Here is a 20,225-nt window from a genome sequence, read left to right as displayed (position 1 = left end):
TGTGAGAGCAGCCATACATTGTATATAAAAGAATGGGTATGACTGAGTTCCAATAATCCTTTATTAATACAATTTTAATGTGTCAATTAAAAATAACAGTAAAAAAAATCCTTATTTTTAAAAATAAATAAGCTTGGCCTGTGGGTCTTAGTTTGCAAACCCATTTCATTTATTATGTCTGGAATTGAGTTTGGAGGGAGAATTAAAACATTATTTGAAGAGTATTGATTCATTAACTTTGAAGTTTGTATTGTTAGTACATTATTTGTAAAAACGGTGACTTGACTTGTCTTAACTTGATTTGCAGACGAGGTAGCCCCCTGCTGATTGGTGTGCGGAGTGAACATAAGCTTTCTACTGATCACATTCCAATTCTTTATAGGACAGGTAAAACTACTCTTACATCATGCCAATGGGGAAAATGTATAAATTAAGTGTAGTAGATATAAATAATTTTTTCCCTCAAGTTGGAATAAACGCCCTTTTGCTCAAACCCATATATAAATATATATTTCTGTCTAGATGTGAAAAAGATTTGTTTTTGTGAGTTCTCTGACAAGTAGAATTATTTTTTCTGTTGTATATCCTTAGCTAGGACTCAGATTGGATCAAAATTCACACGGTGGGGATCACAGGGAGAAAGAGGTGGGAAATGCACTCTGCATGGATGGGGAGGAGTCTTATCCTCTTTTGTTCATTCTTTACTAATTCTGTTCTTGGAGTGAATGAATGTGCTGGGCCTCTAAAAATGTGCTTATTTTGTGGGGAACCATTTTGACATTTTTTTTTCTAATTTGCAGAATATATTTTGTCTGTTTGCTTTTGGCATTTAGAAAACTGCTTTTAATAATTTGTTTTATTAAAATCTCTGAGGTTTGAGGAAACAGCTGAAATTGTATTTTTTTCTGTTTTAAAATCATATAGGATACTTGCTTAGATTAGGGAAGAAAAAGCACTGTGTACTAGGTTAATATAAATTGAAACTAATTAGTAGTTATTTGAATAATTTAGCCTAGCTTTTAACCGAAATACATTTAAGTTGTCTTCATTTTATGCATGACATTTTATCATCTAAAAATAATGTCATTTGATATTTTGATTGACTTTGTTTAAATTTTAAGTTATTGTTCTTATTTATTTCATGTTTGTGGTGTATTTGATTTTAATTTTGGTACTGGGGATGTAATCCAGGGGCACTCTGTCACTGAGCTGCATCCCCAGCCCCTTTGTTTCTGTTAAGTTTGAGAACAGGGTCTTGCTTAGTTGCCCAGGCTTGTTTCAGACTTCAACCTCTTGAGTTTCTGAGATTATAGGTGTGTGTCACCATACCCACTGAGGTTTATTTTTTTTAATATGACTTTTACCTGTATGAACTCTGGATCATTTTATTGATACAGTTACATAGAAAAGTGACAACTACACTGTGCTCTATTATTACTAAAAGCTTTTTATGTAAAAGAAAGTGGTAGTTTCAGGAAATTGAAACTTATTAATATATAATTCTTGGAAAACATTTTGCAAAGAACTTTAAACCTTTTTGCCTTTGATGGTGTCTGTCTACTTTCACTCTTATCTAGAGTAGAAAAGTTACTTTCTTAAATGACCTCCAATCCTGAGATGTTACAAGTTCTTTTTTTTCCCTGTCATTCCCCCATCCCATTTCCACTCCCTTGTCTTTTTTTCTTTCTTTCTTTCTTTCTTTTTTTTTTTTTTGTTTGTTTTTTGGTACTGGGGATTGAACCCAGGGGTACTTAACCCCTACACCACATCCCCAGCCTTTTTTTATATTTTATTTAGAGACAGAGTCTCACTGAGTTGCTTAGGGCCTCACTAAGTTGCTGAGGCTGACTTTGAACTTGTGACCCTCCTGCCTCAGCCTCCCAAGTCGCTGAGATTACACATGTGCACTTACCACGCCAGGCTCCACTCCCTGGTCTTTCCAGGAGAAAAATATCCATCAACAAGAGTACAGAATTTGGATCCAGAGTTCCAGATGGATCCAAATAATTTTGCCTGCATATATATTATCTCTATATATTATCTTATAAGTTGTCTTGGGCTATTTTTAAAAATAATGGAAAAATATTGGCTAAAGTCTCAAGAAATTGGAAAAAAAATTTATAATAGATAGTATTTGAGTAACTATTTCACTATCTGTAGATAGATAGTGTATGGCTCAGTGAATAGCCTCATATTGAAGGGGTTGTGTAAGGAGAGAACTCTGGGTTGCCTTTTAGACTTTCACCATTTTTTCCCAGTGTGATCACTGACCAAATAAAAATAAAGACTCCTTTCTCTCTGTAGGACAGGGATGATAATTGCATTCCATTTCAACCAAATGAGATAACCAATACATGGGAAACATTTTAGAGAGTATAAAAGCTGAATAGGTGTTATATAAATAGGCAGTGTATATCTCAAATTCTTTTTTAATATTTTGATTAAATGTGCTTTTGTACATTATCAATATTTGGAGTGAAACTCAACCCTATTATGACATTTTATGTACAAAGCTAGTTACATTTATTTTTAAATATAAGTGCTGGAATATGGTGTTTGTTTTGCTTTTTTTTTGTTTTGGGTATTGAACTGAGAGGCACTTCACTGCATGCTAGGCACACACTCTGCTATTGAGTTACACCTGTAATTCTTTCACTTTTTTTTTTAGATACAATAATATTCACTTTTTGATGCACAGTTTCAAGTGTTTTGTCAAAACAAACAGTTGTTTAACCACCACCACAATCAAGATGTAAAACAGTTCTCTTCCCTAGACAGTCCCTCAAGCTGTACCTTTGAAATTCATGGCACTGATATGTTACCTTTCTATAGTGTTGTCTTTTTTAAGACATTATATTATGCTTACATCTTAAGGTTTGATATCTTCTATTCTGAATTCCAGTGAGAGGAACTATTTCATTTTCATGCCTAAAATACACTATAAATAATCACAGATGGTGGAGAACTTTGGATATATGTTTCTAAGAATTATTATTTCCAAATCTTTATATGTGCATTTTATAGAATAGATGGATTTTTACAAGTATATGTGTAGTTTTCTCTGGATATTGTGTGGATAGGTTATAAGGTCTACTATGTCCTGGCCTTGGAGAAAGGAGCTTTTTTTTGTTTTTGTTGTTTTTTTAATGTCTTGAGTATAATTATATAGTAGATTTTTTTTTACATTAGGTTAATTTGTCAAGCTTTATCATACTTCCTCATGTTCACTTTAGATGGAAATAAGCAAAAAAGAAAAAAAAATCTTATATATCACTGAGTTGACAAATTACATGGAGATGCCAGAATTTTGAAGTGCTAGAATTAAAAAAGGTGCCAACATTACAAAGGGACCATACTCTACCCTGACTTAAAAGAAGTATAAGAAAACATAATTTTAAGACAGGAGACATTCCTGGTCTGTATTACTTCTGGTGTCTGACAGTAGGTGCTCTGTAGGGTGTACCATAATTAGAGAGATATGTATCTTTGTTTTGTTTTAAAACCAGAACTAGCGTAGACTACACATGATTTGTTAGCTGCCTTGCTGTTGAAGTTTAGAGAAGTTCGTTATGAGATAATGAAGATTAATTTGCCACTAATTTTATTTTTATTGTATAGTTTTGATATTTTCAATGGAGTTTTTGTGATAAATATAGGTACACAAACTTACATGTATTAAGTCCATCAGGTTTGGTGTGAGAAAAAAATTAAGATTAGTCTGTGTATATATTTTTTTTTTTTTTTTTGGGTGCTGGGGATCGAACCCAGGGCCTTGTGCTTACAAGGCAAGCACTTTACCGACTGAGCTATCTCCCCAGCCCCTGTGTATATTTTTGATTTTTAAAAAAGCTAATGAATTATTGGACTTGAAAATAAATATTACACTAAAAATTTTATAATGTACTGTTATTTGCCATGCATTCTTTTATACTTTTATAGTTGCTATTTCACTCTACACTTTTGGTCTGTTCTTATTGCTTATTGCATGGAAATAAGGTATCTACCTGGCATTTAAAAGTTGCTGAAATAATTTTGTGTTGCTATTTTTTTTTAATTGTTGGTGTTATTGTTGTTGATTTTGTAAAAAATTATATTTCTATATCAGGCATGATTTTCTACATATTTGTCAATTCATATTAACTGTGTGCTCCAGGCAAAGACAAGAAAGGAGGCTGCAATCTCTCTCGTGTGGACAGCACGACTTGCCTTTTTCCTGTTGAAGAAAAAGCAGTAGAATATTACTTTGCTTCTGATGCAAGGTGAGCTTCCTTAGTTGATTCACAGAGAATTTTTATTAAAATTTTTTTTATATAGGAAACCATAAGTCATTTTGTAGAAATCTAGTCATGCTGTATAAGAGAACTTTTTTATTTTCACAGTGCTAGGTGTAGAACCCAGGGCCTCATGCATGCTAGGCAAGCACTTCATTTTTTTGTGATACTGGGAAGTGAATGCAGGGCTTTGCTCATGCTAAGCAAGTGCTCTATCATTGAACTGCATCTCTGTCCCCTGGCAAGCACTTTACCGATGAGCTATACCCTCTGCTTCATCCCTAAAATTTGCTTAATTAAAGTAGAGGTGACTTTTTATCTCACTTCAAAGCATGTATGTCTTCATATTTAAAAAAAAATTTTTTTTAGATGTTGATGGACTTTTATTCATTTATTCATTTATTTATATGTGGTACTGAGAATCAAACCAATGCCTCACATATGCTAGGCAAGTGCTCTACCTCTGAGCCACAACTCCAGCCTCTTCATATATTTTTTGAGACTTCTTCCAGTGTATTACTTTAGAGCACTTATTTATTTATTTATTTATTTATTTATTTCTTAATCAGATTTTGTAGGAAGAAGAGATTTTAGATTGGAGAAGTGAATTAGCTTAGTTATTATCCCAAGTAACAGTGTAATTGTTGAACCATTTTATTTTAGATTTTCTTTCTGTATTTTTTATTGGTGCATTATAGTTGTACATAATGGTGGGATTTATTGTTACATATTTAACAGTGTAGTAGTAGAATTTGGCCAGTATCATTCCTCAGTGTTTCCCCATTCTGTAGTTCTAGTCTTAATTTGGACATTCATTTTCTTATTTTTTTTTTTTTTTCATTTGGAATGAACTTGGAGCATAATTACTTCTGTAAAGGAGCAGTATTAAACTAAATTATTTTGAAAGAATATTGCAATGTTCAGATTCATTTATAAGTAAAATACTATAGTAATGGGGGTAAGATGGAATTACTCAAATTGCCAGTAAATGAAGCCTGAATGGAGAGCTAAGGGGAGATTTGGAATTAATTAGGTGAAGAAAAGAATGTTCATTCACTACAGGTGGCTCATCCTATGAGAGTTCAGGAAGGATGTGAGTGTGGTTGGAATAGAGCATAAGAGTAATCTTGGTGGGAGAAGAGATTGGAGAAGGAGGTGTAGGGGTCATGGTAAGGCATTTTGATGTTTTCCTAAGAGCCAAAGGGAAGCCATGAAGTGGTTTGTTGGGGGAGGGAAACATCCTCATCAGAGTTGCCTTTTGATATCAATTATGGCAGAAAAGGAGACTTTGTAGAGGGAGATAAGAGAATGTGGATGAACTAGTCAGGATGCTGCAGTAGTAAGTACTAGCCATGGCAGCTAGTACTTGTTTGTTGCAATGGACTTGGAAGGAAGTTTTGAGAAATGTTTAGGAGTTAAAATTGTAAAATTTGTTAATGGATAGACAGAAGATGAAATAACCATGCCTTCTGATCTAACCTAATTTGGTTAGCTTGCTAGGCAGTTTCTTTATTTTTTGTCCACAATGATCCTCCCCACCCCATCAACATTGCCCTGTAAGGGATAGCATGGATAACTAGAAAGTTAACAGAAGTATTGCAAGATGATGAAGTATTTATTTATTTATTTTGAAGTGCTGGGGATTGAACCAAGGGCCTTTCATGTGCTGGGCAAGTGGTGTATCACTGAGTCATATCCCACCCTGGAGTTTGTGCTTAAATGATAGTTTTGTTTATAATAATTATCCTTGGTTATTGACATTTATATCTCCCTGAATGTTTTCTAGTGCTGTTATTGAACACACCAATCGGGTAATCTTTCTAGAAGATGATGATGTTGCAGCAGTAGTGGATGGCCGTCTTTCTATCCATCGAATTAAACGTACTGCAGGAGATCATCCTGCAAGAGCTGTGCAAACCCTCCAGATGGAACTCCAGCAGATCATGAAGGGTGAGTGTTTTTGTCATGTTATAGCTTGGTGTCCTTAAAAAAAGGAGACATTCTACCTCTTGTCCTGCCAATGAATTTAACTATATTGCTAGTGGTATCTTCTGTATGTTTAATGAAGGGACAGTTCCAGGAAAAGGGATGATTCCTTAAAGAAATTATCTGTAGTTCTTACAGTAGTTTTTCAAACTAATTTATGGTTTGCCATTTCTAACATTATAAAAAAGAGATTGATTAATAGTGCCTGATATTTTTAAGATATCGTATATTTAAGATGTTCTTTCTCATTCTTTTCGTATTCTCCCTATGCTTCAGTTTTTTCATATATAAAATGGTTTTAATAGAACCTACCTCATTAAGGTTATTTTGAAGGCTGGGGAAATAGCTCAGTTGGTAGAGTGCTTGCCTTGCAAGCACAAGGCCTTGGGTTCAATCCACAGTACCACACACACACACACACACACAAAAAAAGTTATTTTGAGGAGTAAGAGAGCTAATACAGGGCTGGGGTTGTGGCTCAGTGGTAGAGCGCTTGCCTTGCACGTGTGAGGCACTGAGTTCAATTCTCAACACCACATAAAAATAAGTAAAATAAAGGTATTGCATCCATCTACAACTAAAAATATCTAAAAAAGAGAGAGCAATATACGTAAAACCTTTAGAATAGTGCTTGACACAGTACATTCTGTGTAATGTTTGCTGTTGGTAACTGTTGTGATTATTATTTTTTTATTTTTATTCTCCTTTCTGATTGGTTGTAGGAATAAAAGCTAACATTTATTGTATAACTGCTTATATGTCATGTTCCTCACTATATTAATCTGTACCACAATCTATACAATAGAGTAACTGCTGTTCTTATTTTACAGATTAAGGAATTTCCCTAGTTGAGATAGTAAAGGATAAAATCATGATTTGAACCTAGACTGACTAAAAATTAGGTTATCTTATTTCCCTTTTTTGCTCAAACTATATGAAGTAAATAAGACTTTCCTTACTTATTCATATTTTTCCACAGAGTAAAATATATGCCTACAGTCCAGTAGTCATATATGAATATTGTTTTCTGTTACTGTTTAGACAGTCATATATGAATATTGTTTTCATTTTATTAGCAAGATTATATTAAAGGAGATAGTTGTATACAAATTTCTTATTGGGCTTATTAATTTTTGTTTTAACTATATAATTTCTATGATTTAGGAAACTTCAGTTCATTTATGCAGAAGGAAATTTTTGAGCAGCCGGAGTCTGTTGTGAACACTATGAGAGGAAGAGTCAATTTTGATGACTATACTGGTAATGACATAGGACATTATTGTATTAAAGTCTCTTGTATGTGTGTATGGGTCCCATTAGCCACCTGAATGTTTTTTGTCCTTTGTAACCTTGGGAAAAAACTATGGCCTTTAGCCATCATAGATGGTTAGCTTTTCAGTGTATGAGTCTGCTTATATGAGGTATCTAGAATAGTAAGATTCATAGGGACAAAAAGTAGATTAATGGTTGCCGGGTGCTGGGGGAAGGGTAACTGAAGGTGAGTTTGTGTGTGTGTGTGTGTGTGTGTGTGTGTGTGTGTTGCTGGGGATTGAGCCCAGGGCCTTGTGCATGTGAGGCAAGCCCTCTACCAACTGAGCTATATCCCCAGCCCCAAGTAATTGTTTAATGGATACAGTTTCAGTTTGGAATGGCGAAAAACTGGAGATGAATGGTAGTGATAACTGCACAACAATGAATGTAGTTAGTGCTACTAACTGTTTGCTTTAAAATAGTTAAAATGTCAAAGTTTATGTAGTGGGAACCTGCTGTGACTGTCAAGGAGAGTTGTGGGCATTATCCTTGGCACCAGATTCTAAGAACAAGATCTGGTCCACTATCCAGGCTAAGTTTTCTCTTTCCAGTTATAAATAAATAAAGGTGTAAACTTCCCCAGAGATTTCAGGTGATTATGATACTATATGGTATAACCTGTACCTTCCTACACATTAAAGGTAAAGGTCAGAATTCAACATTAGTCTTGTTTGTGGAAATTCTCTCTAGATCATGTGTAACAGACCCATACATGTGTCTTTGGCCATAGTCTATCAGTCTCAAACTCATAGATTGGAGTGAACCATAAGAAAGTGATATCTGATACAGTCTTGTCTTTGAGGTTCTAATAATCTAGAAGGGGGGATGAATATATAATTAACTTTTTTAAGTAAGGCAAAATAGGATAGGATACCTGACATTAGAAACTCATTTTAATGTTCATATGCTTTAAGTTTAATGTTGAATTTAGGGAAAGTAGAGAATGAGTCTGTGGAAAGGGGTTTTGGGATCAGGGAAGGCTTCAAGAAGTAGGAAGGAGTGGGTTTTCAAGAAATTGGAAGGTTTTATTAGTGAAGATTGTTGGGGATGATAGGTTGTATAGAAGAGCATTAGCTAAGGGGGAGCTTGTGTTAAAAGAATGAGGAAGATATTTATGAAATAGTTTGTAGTTTAGTTTGTTTCCCAGAAAAAGAAGAAAAATAAAAAGTCTAGGAAGGAAGGGGAGAGGAACTTCTGTAGGAGCCTTGAATGCATTCTAATGTGGGGACTTGTTGGGGTAACACTTTTTGTAGAAATTGCAGAACCGTCAAAGACTGAGGAGCCAATGGTGGTGCTAACTGTGCTGTCTTAAGATGGCACAGGGCAGGGGATATAAACATAATAAAGATAATTTTCTTCTAGGCAGGTTTATTGAATTATAATTAGATATAATAAAATTCATCATTCTTAATAAAAAATTCTGTTTTAAAAATTTGTTTTGAGATGGGATCTCACCGTGCTGCCCGGGCTGGTCTTGAGCTGTTTGACTCAAGTGGTCCTCCTGCTTTAGCCTCCTGAAAATATTCTGAGTTTTTTGACAAACGCCTGCAGGATAGTTATAATCCTGACTTCTGTAAAATCAAGATGTGGCACATTCCCATCACTCCATAAATTTCTGTGCCCTTTCATTATCAGCTCTTCCCCACCTCCAGCCTTCAGCATCTGCCTCTCTGTTGTTTATGTCCCTTTGCCTTTAAGATAACTTTTACTCCAAAGGGTAAAATGTAAAAATGATTAAACAAACTAGAATGCAATAAGTACTGTAATTGTGTGACCTTGGAAGTGGGTGGTAGGTATGGTTAGTTACAAGTTCAGGGGACAATTAGGTTGTGACCTATTAGTGTCCTTTTCATAACTATGGAGAACTATGCTCCCTAAAAGAAATATTAACTCTTTGAAACAGCAATGTTATTTCTCATGTTGGCAATAGACACTCATGAAAAGTGGTTTCATGTGATTCTTTCCTAAATAATTATGTTCTCAAACTTTATTTCAGTGAATTTGGGTGGTTTGAAGGATCACATTAAGGAGATACAGAGGTGTCGGCGTTTGATTCTTATTGCTTGTGGAACAAGTTACCATGCTGGAGTAGCAGTAAGTGGCCTTTTAAAATTCTCAATATGTGATGTTAGATATCAGAGGATATCTGCAGACCAGTAGTACCTCTACTAACACCATGTAAAAGTCTTGTTCAGACGTGGTTTTTTTTTTTTCATGTTTTTCATGACAAATTTCAGGAAGATTTAGGGGATTTTAAAAGCTTCTTGAATTATTTATCAATGAAAGATTTGCTGTAGACAGCTATTTAAATGTCAGAGGGACTACCTGAAACTGACTTCATGAAAGACCCAAAGGGGTGCGTTTGTGCACCATTCCAGGCTTGTGGCCTTGGGATCCTGCCTATTTATATATGAGCAGTCACTGGATTTTGCTTGGCATTGCTCACTTGCCCTAGACAGGTGACTGGTAACATGTGAACCTCAGCAGGAGTTTACTTCATGGACCATTTCTGAGAAGAAAGGAAGTCTGCTTTTGATCAGACTTTGTTCTTTAAATTGGTATTTTAGAAGTTAAAATTCTGTATGAAAGATTGGATTTCAGTGTAGAAATTACAGCATGTGATGGTCTTTTAGTCCACTAAATCAGATCTACATGTAGATTCTTCATAAATGAGACAGATTATATACTACTCATGTACAGAAGATCCTTATATTTGATTTCTGCTATTAAGATCGATTCCCAAAATTCATAATCACAAATTTTCCTTGCTGGGACATGCATAATTTATATCTCAAAGTAGTGAGTGAAACCATCTGATCACCAGCTGTTACATCTCAACAACCCCCTAAAAAATTTTGTGTTCCTAAAAGGAAAGACTGTGCAATATTGAAGGGAAGAGGTCTGAAATGATTGTTTTTGAGTATGAGAAGAGGAATGAGTTAAAAACATTAGTGTAAATTAAAGAAGGGATGGACTAATTTCCTGGTGCTACTCGGTCATCTCTCTTATGCCTTCAGTTTGGGGGTAGAAATGATACACTGTTAGAAATTCTTATATCATCTCTAAGTATGAGATGTTATACAAGGTTTTTGTGGATGCCAAGATTACTATAGTTGATGCACATTAGAGATCCCTCTATGGTTTGTCACATAAAATAGTTCCATTTTTTTCCCCATTAATTTGAATTTTACATTTTTGTTTTTCTAGAAGGTCAAATGTGAATGACACATTTGCATGAATTCTACTTATATCCTGTGTATGTTGAACAATAACAACTGACTACCCTTAAATCATTCTAAGTATAGCATGCTTTTCAAAATTTTGTTTTTTTTGCATATGTATATTTTTTTATTTTTGAGACAGGGTCTCTTTGAAGAAGTTAATTCCAATGTAACATTTATATTGTAAAATGGGAAAGTTTGTTTTACATTTAAAGGGAAAACATTTAGCATTTTTAAGGTTTTTAAATTTATTTTTTATTTAAAATTTTAAATTTGTTCTAATTAGTTATACATGGCAGTAGAATGCATTTTGACACATCATATATAAATGGGAATATAACTTCTTATTCTTTTGATTATATATCATATACATATTACATAGGTAATAATGTCCAATTCATATATGCAATGAATCATATATGCACAGGTTGTGTAGTCATATGCACATAGGTAATAATGTCCAGTTCATTCCACTATCTATTCTCATCCCCATACCCTCTCCCCTTCTTTCACTCCCCTTTGTCTAATCCAAAGTACCTCTTCATCCCTAGCTAACTGCCACTTATTGTTAATTAGCATCTGGCTAATTCAGGCTTTGGTTCTTTAGGATTGACTTATTTTCTATATCATAATGTTCTCCAATTCCATCCATTTACTGGCAAATGCCATAATTTCATTTTTCTTTATGGCTGAGTAATAGTACATTGTTTATATCTACCACAATTTCTTCATCCATTCATTTGTTGAAGGGCACCTAGGTTGGTGCTTAGCTTAGCTGTTGTGAATTGAGCTGCTATAAGCATTGATGTGACTGTATCTCTGTAGTATGCTGATTTTATGGACTTTGGGTATAGACAGAGGAGTTGGGATTGCTGGGTCAAATGATGGTTTCATTCTAAGTTTTCTGGGGAATCTCCATACTGCTTTCCAGAGTAGTTACACCAATTTGCAGTCCTACCAGCAGTGTATGAGTGTACCTTTTTCCCCACATCCTCGCCAACCTTTAAATGTAGCTTGTATTCTTGATAATTGCCATTCAGACTGGAGTGAGATGGAATCTCAGTGTAGTTTTAATTTGCATTTCTCTAATTGCTAGAGATGTTGAACATTTTTTCATATATTTGTTGATCGATTGTATTTCTTCAGTGAAGTGTCTGTTCAGTTCCTTAGCCCATTTGTTGATTGGGTTTTTTGTTTTTTTGGTGTTAAGTTTTTTGAGTTCTTTGTATATCCTGGAGATTAATATTTTATCTGAGGTGCATGTGGAAAAGATTTCTTCCATCCCATAGGCTCTTTCTTCATGTTACTCATTGTTTCCTTTGCTGTGAAGAAGCTTTTTAGTTTGATCCCATCCCATTTATTGATTATTGGTTTTATTTCTTGCGCTTTAGGAGTCTTATTAAGGAAGTCAGGTCCTAAACTGACGTGATGAAGATTTGGGCCTACTTTTTCTTCTATTAGGCACAGGGTCTCTGTTCTAGTACCTAAGTCTTTGATCCACCACTTTGAGTTGATTTTTGTGCAGGGTGAGAGATAGAGGTTTAATTTCATTTTGTCACATATGGCTTTCCACTTTTACCAGCACCATTTGTTGAAGAGACTGTCTTTTCACCAATGTATATTTCAGGTGCCTTTGTCTAGTATGAGGTAACTTATTCATGTGGGTTTGTCTCTGTTTTCTGTTTCATACCATTGGTCTATGTATTTGTTTTGGTGCCAATACCATGCTGTTTTTGTTACGTGGCTCTGTAGTATAATTTAAGGCCTCCTGCTTCACTTTTCTAGCTAAGGTTTGCTTTGGCTGTTCTGGGTCTCTTATTTTTCGAAATGAATTTCATGATTGCTTTTTCTAGTTCTATGAAGAATGTCATTGGAATTGCACTAAATCTGTATAGAGCTTTTGGTTGTATGGCCATTTTGACAATGTTAATTCTGCCTATCCAAGAGAATGGGAGATCTTCCCATCTTCTAAGGTCTTCTTCAAATACTTTAGTGTTCTATAGTTTTCATTGTATAGGACTCTTACCTCTTTTGTTAGATTGATTCCCAAATATTTTACTTATTTATGTTTTTGAGGCTATTTTGAATGGAGTAGTTTTCCTAATTTCTCTTTCAGTGGATTCATCGCTTATGGTATAGGAATGCATTTGATTTATTGGTGTTGATTTTATATCCTGCTACTTTGCTGAATTCATTTATTAGTTCTAGAAGTTTTCTGTTGAAATTTTTGGTTCTTCTAAATATAGAATCATGTCATTGGCAAATATTAATAGTTTGAATTCTTCTTTTCCTGTTTGTATCCCTTTAATTTCTTTTTTCTGTCTAATTGCTGTGGCTAGAGTTTCAAGGACGATGTTAAATAAAAGTGGTGAAAGAGGGCAACCTTGTCTTATTCCAGTTCTTAGAGGGAATGCTTTCAGTTTTTTTCCATTTAGAATGATGTTGGCCTTGGGTTTTACAATGTTGAGGCATGTTGCCACTATCCCTAGTTTTTCTAGTGTGTTGAACTTGAAGGGGTGCTGTATTTTGTCAAATGCTTTTTCTGCGTATATTGAGATGATCATGTGATTCTTGTCTTTAAGTCTGTTGATGTGATGAATTATGGTTATTGATTTCCGTATGTTGAACCGAACTTGCATCCCACTTGATTGTGGTACACTATCTTTTTAATATGTTTTTGTATGTGATTTGCCAGAATTTTATTGAGAATTTTTGCATCTGTGTTCATCAGGGATATTAGTCTGAAGTTTTCTTTCCTTGATGTGTCTTTGTTTGGTTTTGGTGTCAGGGTGGTACTAGCTTCATAGAATGAGTTTGGAAGAGTTCCCTTCTTTTCTGGTTCATGAAATAATTTTAGAAGTATTGGTGTTTATTCTTCTTTGTATGTCTTGTAGAACTCAGCTGAACTTTTCTTAGTTGGTGGGCTTTTGATGGCATCTTCTATTTTAGTGCTTGAAATTGATCTGTATGTCCTCCTGATTCATTTTGAGTAAGTCATATATCTCTAGAAATTTGTTGCTGTCTTCAAGATTTTCTATTTTATTGGAGTAGAAATGTTCAAAATAGTTTCTGATTATCTTCTATATTTCAGAAGTGTCTGTTGTGATATTTCCTTTTCATCACAAATTTTAGTAATTTAAGTTTTCTCTCCATTAGCGTGGCTAAGGGTTTGTCAATTTTGTTTTTTTCAAAGAACCAACTTTTTGTTTTGTCAATTTTGGGGATTGTTTATTTCAATTTCATTGATTTCAGCTGTGATTTTAATTATTTCCTGTCTTATGCTTTTGGTGTTGATTTTTTTCTTTTTTTAGGGCCTTGAGATGTAATGTTAGTTCATTTATTTGTTGACTTTCTATTCTTTTAATGAATGAATTCAGTGCAATGAACTTTCCTCTTGTCACTGCCTTCATAATGTCCTGCAGATTATTTGATATGTTATATCACTATTCTCATTTACCTCTATGTATTTTTTTTATTTCATCCCTGATTTCTTCTTTCCATTCGTCATTCAGTAGTGTGTTATTTAGTCTTCAGGTATGAGAATAGCTTTTACTTTTTCTTCTTTTGTTGATCTCTAATTTCATTCCATTATGCTTTGATAGAATGCAGGTTATTATCTCTATATTTTTGTATTTGCTAAGAGTTGCTTTGTGGCATAAGATATGGTCTATTTTAGAGAAGGATTTGAGTGCTACTGAGAATAAAGTATATTTGCTCATTGATGAATGAAATAATCTATGTATGCTTGTTAAGTCTAAATTATTGATTATATTATTTAGTTTTGTGGTTTCTTTGGTTTTTGTTTGGAGGCTCTATCCAGTAGTAAGAGAGATGTGTTAAAGTCACTCGGTATTATTGTGTTGTGCTCTATTTGCTTCTTAAATTGAGAAGGGTTTGTTTGATGTACATATATGCTCCATTGGTTGGGGCATGTATATTTATGATTGTAATGTCTTGTATAATTCTCTTAAGCAGTATGAAATGTTCTTTGTCCCTTTTGATTAACTTTGGCTTGAAGTCCACTTGATCTGATATGAGCATGGAAACCCCTGCTTGTTTATGAGATCCATATAAACAATATGTTTTTTCCCATCCTTTCACCTTCAGTCTGTGGAGGTCTTTGCGTATGAGGTGAGTCTTTTGGAGACAGCACATTGCTGCGAGCCTGTGTCTCTTGATTGATGAGTTTCAACCATTAATGTTTTTTTTTTTTTGCAGTACTGGGGATCGAACTCAGGGCCTTGTGCTTGCAAGGCAAGCACTCTATCAGCTGAGCTATCTCCCCAGCCCCTCAGCCATTAATGTTGAAGGTTATTATTGAGATATGATTTGTGTTCCCGGTCATTTTGGTTTATTTCTAGTTTTTAATCTGAATTAGTTTCTCCTTTGATTGGCTATTCCTTTAGTGTATGGAATATTTATTTTGTTGAGAATATTCTGTAGTGCAGGCTTTCTAGTTGCAAATTCATTTAACTTTTGTTTATCATGGAGGAATTTTATTTCATCTTCAAATCTGAAGCTTAATTTTGCTGGATATAGGATTCTTGGTTGAATTCATTTTTTTTCAGAGCTTGGTATATGTTATTCCAGGACCTCCTAAGATTGAAGGTCTGGGTTGAGAAATCAACTGAGATCCAAATTGGTTTCCTGCTATACGTAATCTGATATTTTTCTCTCACAGCCTTTAAAATTCTATCCTTACTTTGTATGCTAGGCATTTTCATTGTAATGTGCCTTGATGTGGGTCTGTTGTAATTTTGCACATTTGGGGCCCTGTAAGCCTCTTGTATTTGATTTTCCATTTTATTCTTTGGGTTTGGGAAATTTTCTGATGTTATTTCATTTAAAAGATTTTGCATTCCTCTTTGGTTTGTGTCTCTGCACCTTTATGTATCCTGGTAAATCTTAAATTTGGTCTTTTCATGTTATCCTGTAATTCTTGGAAGTTCTATTCATAGTTTCTTAACATCTTCTTTCCATGGTCAACTCTGTTTTCAAGATTACATATTTTGTCTTCATTGCCTGAGGTTCTGTCTTCTAAGTGGTCTAGTCTGTTGGTGATGCTTTCTATTGAATTTTTAATCTGGTTTATTGTTTCATTCATTTCAAGGATTTCTGCATGGTTTCTTTTCAGAATATCTGCCTCTTTATTCAAGTGATCTTTCACTGTATTTTCTCTCTGATTTCATTTCATAAACCATCTATTATTTTGCAGATCAGTTTATCTGTATATATTCTAAACTCCTTCTTTGACATTTCTTCCAATATAGTATTGATGGATTCTGTTATTGGAGTATCTTGGTTGGTTTGGGGCGATTTGTTTCCTTACTTTTTCATGTTATTTGTGTGTCTACCCATCTAACAGTATGGATCTGAGACTATAGAGTTTCTACCCTGTGAACCTGTAGTGTCCCTGAAGATTTTCATTACCTCACTGTTTAAGGCGAGACAGAGAGACAAATAATAATAACAACCAATGCAAGCAATATATGCTTTTAACCAAATAGTTCCTACTATGACATCTACAGTGTTAATTATCACAATAAATAGAAATGATTTGATCAGCTATCACAGAAAATAAAAACAGCAAGTTTGCAAAAGGGTTAAGTGATGTAGGATGTGATGTCTGTGAGGGAGGAGGAGAGAAGACAGAAGTAAAAGATCAAAGGAAGAGTGAAAGGAAGATCAATAGAGATTGACTGTTAGCAGAAGAAAAGAGAATTAAGGGAAAGAGGTAGGAAAAAAAATATAAAGTAAAAATTAATAAAAATTGAAAATAAAAATAAAAGGATACAAAATAAAACTAAAATATACCAATCAAACATCCTAGTTCACAAAAACTAATCCATAAAAATAAACCTGGCTTCAAAAATACTAGAAATGAGAAAAAACAAATATGAAAATGTATAAATGTCTATGTACCATCAAGGTCACAATTAAAGAGAGTAAAAGAATTAAAAAAAAAAAAGGAATAGGAAAAAAATATCTTGATGAAAAGTTAAGGAATTCTTTCCACTGGAGTTCAGTGTATTCTCAGCATCTCTCCTGGGCAGTTTCAGGTGGGGTCTTCTGGAGTGTGATGCTCCACCCTCTGGACTGCTGCGGTGAGAGAGAGAGAATCCCGTAGGTGGTTCCTGGAGGCAGGGTTTAGGCTTAGTCAGACTCCCGGGCTCTTCACTAAATGCCAGTTGGTCTGGAGATTTTACATCAGCACACCTCTAGTGCCCAGTATTTGCTGGTTCATGCTGGAAGACTTTACCCCAGGGTTCCACTTGTGTGGTGGGGGAGCCAATTCTTAGTGCCCTACCTCACCCAAGGACCCCATGTTTCCTGGTCTGGGGTTCAGTCTGCAGACAGTCACTCCCATCCCCCACCCTTCTGAGTTCCTGGCTGGATGTGTCTCTCTCAGTTGCAGCAGTCTCCTGCGAGCAGTCAGATTGGAGCGGGGAGGAGGGTAGAGCTGGGTGGGTGTCCGTTCCCAGCTGTCTCTTGTGTAAACCTCTCTTCATGTTTGCTTTTCTCCTGGTCACTTAAGCACACTTGGTGTCATGCAGTGTGTGTTTACTGGGCCTATATTTTGGGCCAAACTTGGGTTTGCCATGAATTGGCTTCCTCAGTTGCTGGGCCCCAGCACCGCTGCTGCAAAATGGTTCCTTCCGAGAGATGGAGAGATTGTGGCTTTTTTCCCCTTCACACAGATATCCTGTAGCTCTTTCAGGTTTTTTGGGCAAAGTCCTTGATCTCTAAACACTCCATACATAGACATGCCTTGGGCCTCCCCCAAATGCAGGTTCCTTTAATTCCCTTATCCCCTCCACTATGCTTGGAGGGACTACTCTGGTTGGTGCTTCTGGACTGTTGCAGCAGCAACAGTGCCATTGGGGATTTTTTATTTATTTCATTATATCCATCTTCCTGTGTGCCGGGTCTGCTTTGAATGTTCAATTTTAAATTCCACTGAAGTTCCCCCACCACTTTTTTTTGTTCAATCACCTTGTGGAGAAGCTGCCTGTTTACTTTCTTGGTTTCAGGCCACTGAGAAGTCAGGAGCACGACCTCCTCTATTCCACCATCTTCAAAAACTCTAGCATTTTAATGTCAATAACTTATATATAGTTAATGAAGAAAATACATCAGTGGAAAATAGTAAAGCATATCTTTTTTGTTGGAACTGTGGATTGAGTCCAGGGGCACTTAACCACTAAGCTATGTCCCCAGCCCTTTTTTATTTTTTATTTTGAGGCAGAGTCTCACTAAATCTCAGTAAGTTGCTTAGGGCCTCAGTAAGTTGCTGAGGCTGTCTTTGAAGTTGTGATCCTCCTGCTTCAGCCTCCGAGTCACTAGGATTACCGGCAAGAGCATTTCATTTTTGAGGACTTTCTGTTCATGGTGTTAAAATATTGCTGAAAAGTGCCAAACTAAAGTTATTGGGAAACCAAAATACAACAAAACAATTCTGTTTCAATTTGTGGATAAGAAAAAGTTGAAGGGCTGTGGAATAGGATCATCTTTACAACCTTTATTGCTGTGGAGGAGGAATATAGAGATGAGGTGAGAGGTAAGTAGAGCCCTTGCTTGCAGAGGCTGGTGGAGGGCCCTTGGGTTAGGGTATCTCCAGTGTTAGGGTTAAAGAATCACTACGCCTATTCACATCTGTAGAATTTTTCTGCCTGAACATTTGTATTTTCTATTTTTCGAAGAAAAATTTCTGATATTTAGAGTAAAGGTATTTAATTAGAATGGAAATTGAGTAAAAGGAATTAAGGTGCCCTTTGAACAGAGACATATACCACACTCTACCATCCCTCTTCAATATCCCCAAATTTGAAAATAGTGCGCCTTCTTAAAATAGGATTTCTAAAATGTGTTGACTTTTTTGGAAAATGATACTATGTATATATACATACATTGCATTTTTAAAAGTGTTTAGTTTTTCACTGAATATTTCTATATCTGTTGTCTCATTTGAAATCTCTACTTCGTTTTTGATGGATTTTCATTTTAAAGATTAGGAATTTTAGAGATAACCCATAAGCTGACTCAGAACAGTGCTTTTTCTGCTTCTCAAAATGTTTTATGTGTGGATGTATTTGCTTATAAGAATGTGTGCATTGGTAGTTGTCTAAAGAGACTTGTTCTAAAATGTTAACAGTGCTTATTTCTTGAGTAGTAGGGTTTTATTTTTTATGCTTTAATCTGTATTATTTGTATTTTCTAATTGTATGTATGTATCATTTTTATAATCAGAAAAAGTAAAGCTATATATTAAGTCCAAAGAAGCCCAGTAGAAAAAAGTATCTGAAGGCAAGTTGTATGATTATATCACTTTTTTTCTGTAGACACGTCAGGTTCTTGAGGAACTGACTGAGTTGCCGGTGATGGTAGAACTAGCCAGTGACTTCCTAGATAGAAACACGCCAGTCTTTCGAGATGATGTTTGCTTTTTCATTAGTCAATCAGGTATGTTCATTTTAAAGACTTGATGGAAAGTCATTTTTTCTAATAAATCTAGCGTATCTTGGCAAATACTGGTATTTAAAGGTAAAATGGTATTGCAGATGACAGATACAGATTTATTTTAGTATTACATCCTTTATGAATTAGTAGAAATGAATATCTTTTACCTGCAAAGAGTTGAATTTTCAGACAGGAGGAAAAGAGATCCTAGAAAACCTATTATTAAAATTTTTGTAAATTTATTAAGGACATGTGATATTATTAAAAATGTGATCCATTTGTTTTTGTATCTAAGAAACAGCATATGCTGAAACTGTTCCACATTGTTACTTTTGCTGTACTGTTACACAGGTGAGACGGCAGATACCCTAATGGGTCTTCGATACTGTAAGGAGAGAGGAGCTTTAACAGTGGGAATCACAAACACAGTTGGCAGTTCTATATCAAGGGAGACGGATTGTGGTGTTCATATTAATGCTGGCCCTGAGATTGGCGTGGCCAGTACAAAGGTAAATTTTTGAATTCTCTAATGATTATGTAATCATAGTATTAGTGAACCAGATTAGCTGATAGGACAATCTATATCTTATTTTTCATTTTTTAAAAGTTGTAGAACTCATACATTTTACTAATCATTGTAAATATTGTAAGACTGTCATCTACTCTTCCTCCCCCAAATCTTGGTGTTTAAAAAGGACAAGGTATATATCCTAAGTCTACTTTGAAAATGTCTCTGCATGTTGTCCCTGTTTATCACATGTAATCTCCTGTGAGGTATAGTGGAATACATAGCACATATGTATATGACACCCCTTTCTTTCATTAAGTATGTTTAGGAATTAGAAAAGTAATAGATTAGAAACATCCAGTTTAATTGAGGTAGTTTTTGAAATTTTTAGTTAGAGATACTGGTTTCTTACAGATAGGTCAAAATTATGTATCACTTTTGAAAGTTTGTAAGAAGTACACCTTTGGTGTA

General features: G+C 34.9%; 1 protein-coding gene across 2 annotated transcripts in view; it reads left to right on the top strand.

The window, feature by feature from the left end:
- Gfpt1 (glutamine--fructose-6-phosphate transaminase 1) overlaps positions 1 to 20,225 on the top strand; it is a 64,565-nt gene that overhangs the window by 25,451 nt on the left and 18,889 nt on the right. The window contains exons 8-15 of one of the 2 annotated variants that reach the window (XM_047522675.1): positions 308 to 387; positions 592 to 645; positions 4,154 to 4,259; positions 6,058 to 6,221; positions 7,422 to 7,517; positions 9,565 to 9,662; positions 19,129 to 19,249; positions 19,598 to 19,755. In XM_047522675.1, coding sequence (XP_047378631.1) covers positions 308 to 387; positions 592 to 645; positions 4,154 to 4,259; positions 6,058 to 6,221; positions 7,422 to 7,517; positions 9,565 to 9,662; positions 19,129 to 19,249; positions 19,598 to 19,755 — 877 coding nt within the window. The remainder of the gene's footprint in view (positions 1 to 307; positions 388 to 591; positions 646 to 4,153; positions 4,260 to 6,057; positions 6,222 to 7,421; positions 7,518 to 9,564; positions 9,663 to 19,128; positions 19,250 to 19,597; positions 19,756 to 20,225) is intronic. The other variant, XM_047522677.1, reaches the window with a different exon arrangement.

The sequence above is a fragment of the Sciurus carolinensis genome, chromosome 13, assembly GCF_902686445.1.
Source record: "Sciurus carolinensis chromosome 13, mSciCar1.2, whole genome shotgun sequence".
In the NCBI taxonomy this organism is placed as follows: Eukaryota; Metazoa; Chordata; class Mammalia; order Rodentia; family Sciuridae; genus Sciurus; species Sciurus carolinensis.
Note: the sequence above shows the minus strand (reverse complement) of the source record. Positions and strands in the feature narration are given on the sequence as shown.